Raw genomic sequence first — 2,197 nt, forward strand, 5'->3', positions numbered from 1 at the left:
TGTTTAGAACAAGAAATAATAAAATAATCAAATGTATTTAATTTAAACACCAACATACCTTTCCATGTTTGCGGGGTTTTAAGCCATAATTATACCGATGTCAATCATGGAAAAGTGCTGAATTGTCACACCTCGGATATCACATCACTGATAAACCGATATTGACAAAATCTAAATTTTGTCTTGCTTAGAAAGAYAGTATTCTAGTAACTAATAAATCTACAATCATATAGGTAATTTAAAAAATCAAGATTTGTGTAATAGCACATAATAATTTGTTTATGCCAATAACGAATAAATTATAAGCTTTGCAGCTTTTCAGAAATTCTGAGAGCTTTGGCGTTACCGCCAAGCAGCACTGCGTGAAAGATGATTCTCATTGGTCCGCTCTCATTGTCACTCTCGAATGTCACGTTATAGCCGGACGTAATCCGTGTACACACTAAGCGGGTAATTTGAATTTGTTATATGCATTTTAATTGTTTGAATTTTATAGGGTGGGAACTGTTAGTTCCGGATACATTTATTTGAGTAATATAGAAATGTTATTAATATTGCCCAATAAAATTATAACGTTGACGTATTTAAAAAAAAAAGTTCATATAAACTCTTGTACTTGTACGTGCCCTTACTTCTCTGCTGCGAGCACGCAAAATTTATTTTCGATAAATTTTGTTAATTTGTTAATCAAAACACCATATTTTCAGTATTTCATAAATGCCTCAGGTTTTAGTAGTAAGAAGATTTACTTTTACATGCCCTTACTATTCTGCTGCGAGCACGCAAAATTTATATTCAACCAATTTGGAATATACCGTAGAAATACATGTATGTGTATTACCGGAATATTTGTTTTCAACATACTAGGTATATTCACCTGCACATATACAAAATATGTACATACCTGGCATGTTCATCTGCACATATACCCAATATATACATATATGTACATACCTATAGAGAGAGAACTTTGATGAATATACATGCATGTATATTCCGCGAACATTCATGTTAAGAATGTTCACCTATGTATATTCCCAGGATATTCCCGCAATGTTCTGTATATTTTTTGAACATTTTGGGAAATTCATAGATCTGGCTAAGGCAAACCCCCTTTTTACTACACATAAAATGAAAACTTCCAGGAAAGGCGACTCGATGATTCTAAGCGAGTTGTTAGCTGCTTACGCCGCAAACGATGTCTCAGACTTCGATACGGATTGTTTCCATGAGAACCTCTTCTTGGCCCTACAGAACTCCAGCAAACTGAAGCAGGATGTTGAGGAAGTTCAGGATTATATCAATGAGTCCATCAAGGGAGGCAGGAAGTTCCTGCTGTCGTTGCCCCCACATGTAAGTCCTCCAAAGCTGCACGATTTGTGCTGACGCAATATGAAAACAGATCTTGAACGATGCGGGGAATGAACTGTACCAAACAGCCCAGAAGCTGGATGTGCTGTACAAATATCAATCGGGTTTAATCTACAATGGAACCTATCTGGGACAGAAGGTGGTGTTTCCGGACTTTTCCAACGAAACCATCCGCCAGTACAATGAAGTCTTAATCAACTGGCTGGAAACTGTTTTAAAAGTTGACTCATTTAGCGGCTTTGTTATGAACGACAACTGGCCCCAAGACGAGAGCTATGAGAACGTGGAAAAGGGCGATTTTCCCTACTACTCCAGCGTAAGCTCGCTCTGATCAACATCAGCCCTTAATAAAACTTCACACTCTCCTAAGGCAATAGAGGATCAGATGCAGTATACCCTGCCATGGACAGTCCAAGGAACCGACAAGGTTCTCCACTTAAAAAAACACAATTCCTACGGCGAGTTCCAGAACAGTTCGCTTCACGCCTACTTAAAGTCCTGGTCAAGCGAGGAACCATTGATTGCATCCTCCACTAAACAGTATGGAAACACTGAGCCTGTAATCTCAGACCATTTGGACACCACTTGGGACAACTTCCGCATATATTTAAACAAGATTTTATTCAGCAGCATTACAGGTAAGTGCAGGAGCGGATCCAGCTTTAAATTCAGGGGGGGGGTTATGTAGAAAAAATACAGTCTTCTGTAACAGTCTTCTGTACAGAAAAATTATCGTCGTTTTGTGCAAGGGTGGCGTAAGATTATTGCAAAATTTCATCTTTTCCGTCCCGTTTTGCATGTTTCTCGGAAGCAAAATGAGCAAGAA

The 2,197-nt window shown here is 38.3% G+C and overlaps 1 protein-coding gene across 2 annotated transcripts in view; it reads left to right on the plus strand.

Moving 5' to 3' along the window:
• The window catches only part of LOC109539233 (probable alpha-glucosidase Os06g0675700), a 6,759-nt gene that overhangs the window by 2,585 nt on the left and 1,977 nt on the right, over window positions 1-2,197 (plus strand). For both annotated transcript variants that reach the window (XM_019906865.2, XM_019906864.2), the window contains exons 6-8: window positions 1,146-1,353; window positions 1,403-1,687; window positions 1,742-2,009. In XM_019906865.2, the coding sequence (XP_019762424.2) occupies window positions 1,146-1,353; window positions 1,403-1,687; window positions 1,742-2,009 (761 nt within the window). The remainder of the gene's footprint in view (window positions 1-1,145; window positions 1,354-1,402; window positions 1,688-1,741; window positions 2,010-2,197) is intronic.

The sequence above is a fragment of the Dendroctonus ponderosae genome, unplaced genomic scaffold (assembly GCF_020466585.1).
Source record: "Dendroctonus ponderosae isolate FM_Combo_2020 unplaced genomic scaffold, Dpon_F_20191213v2 Dpon_F_20191213_7, whole genome shotgun sequence".
Lineage (NCBI taxonomy): Eukaryota > Metazoa > Arthropoda > Insecta > Coleoptera > Curculionidae > Dendroctonus > Dendroctonus ponderosae.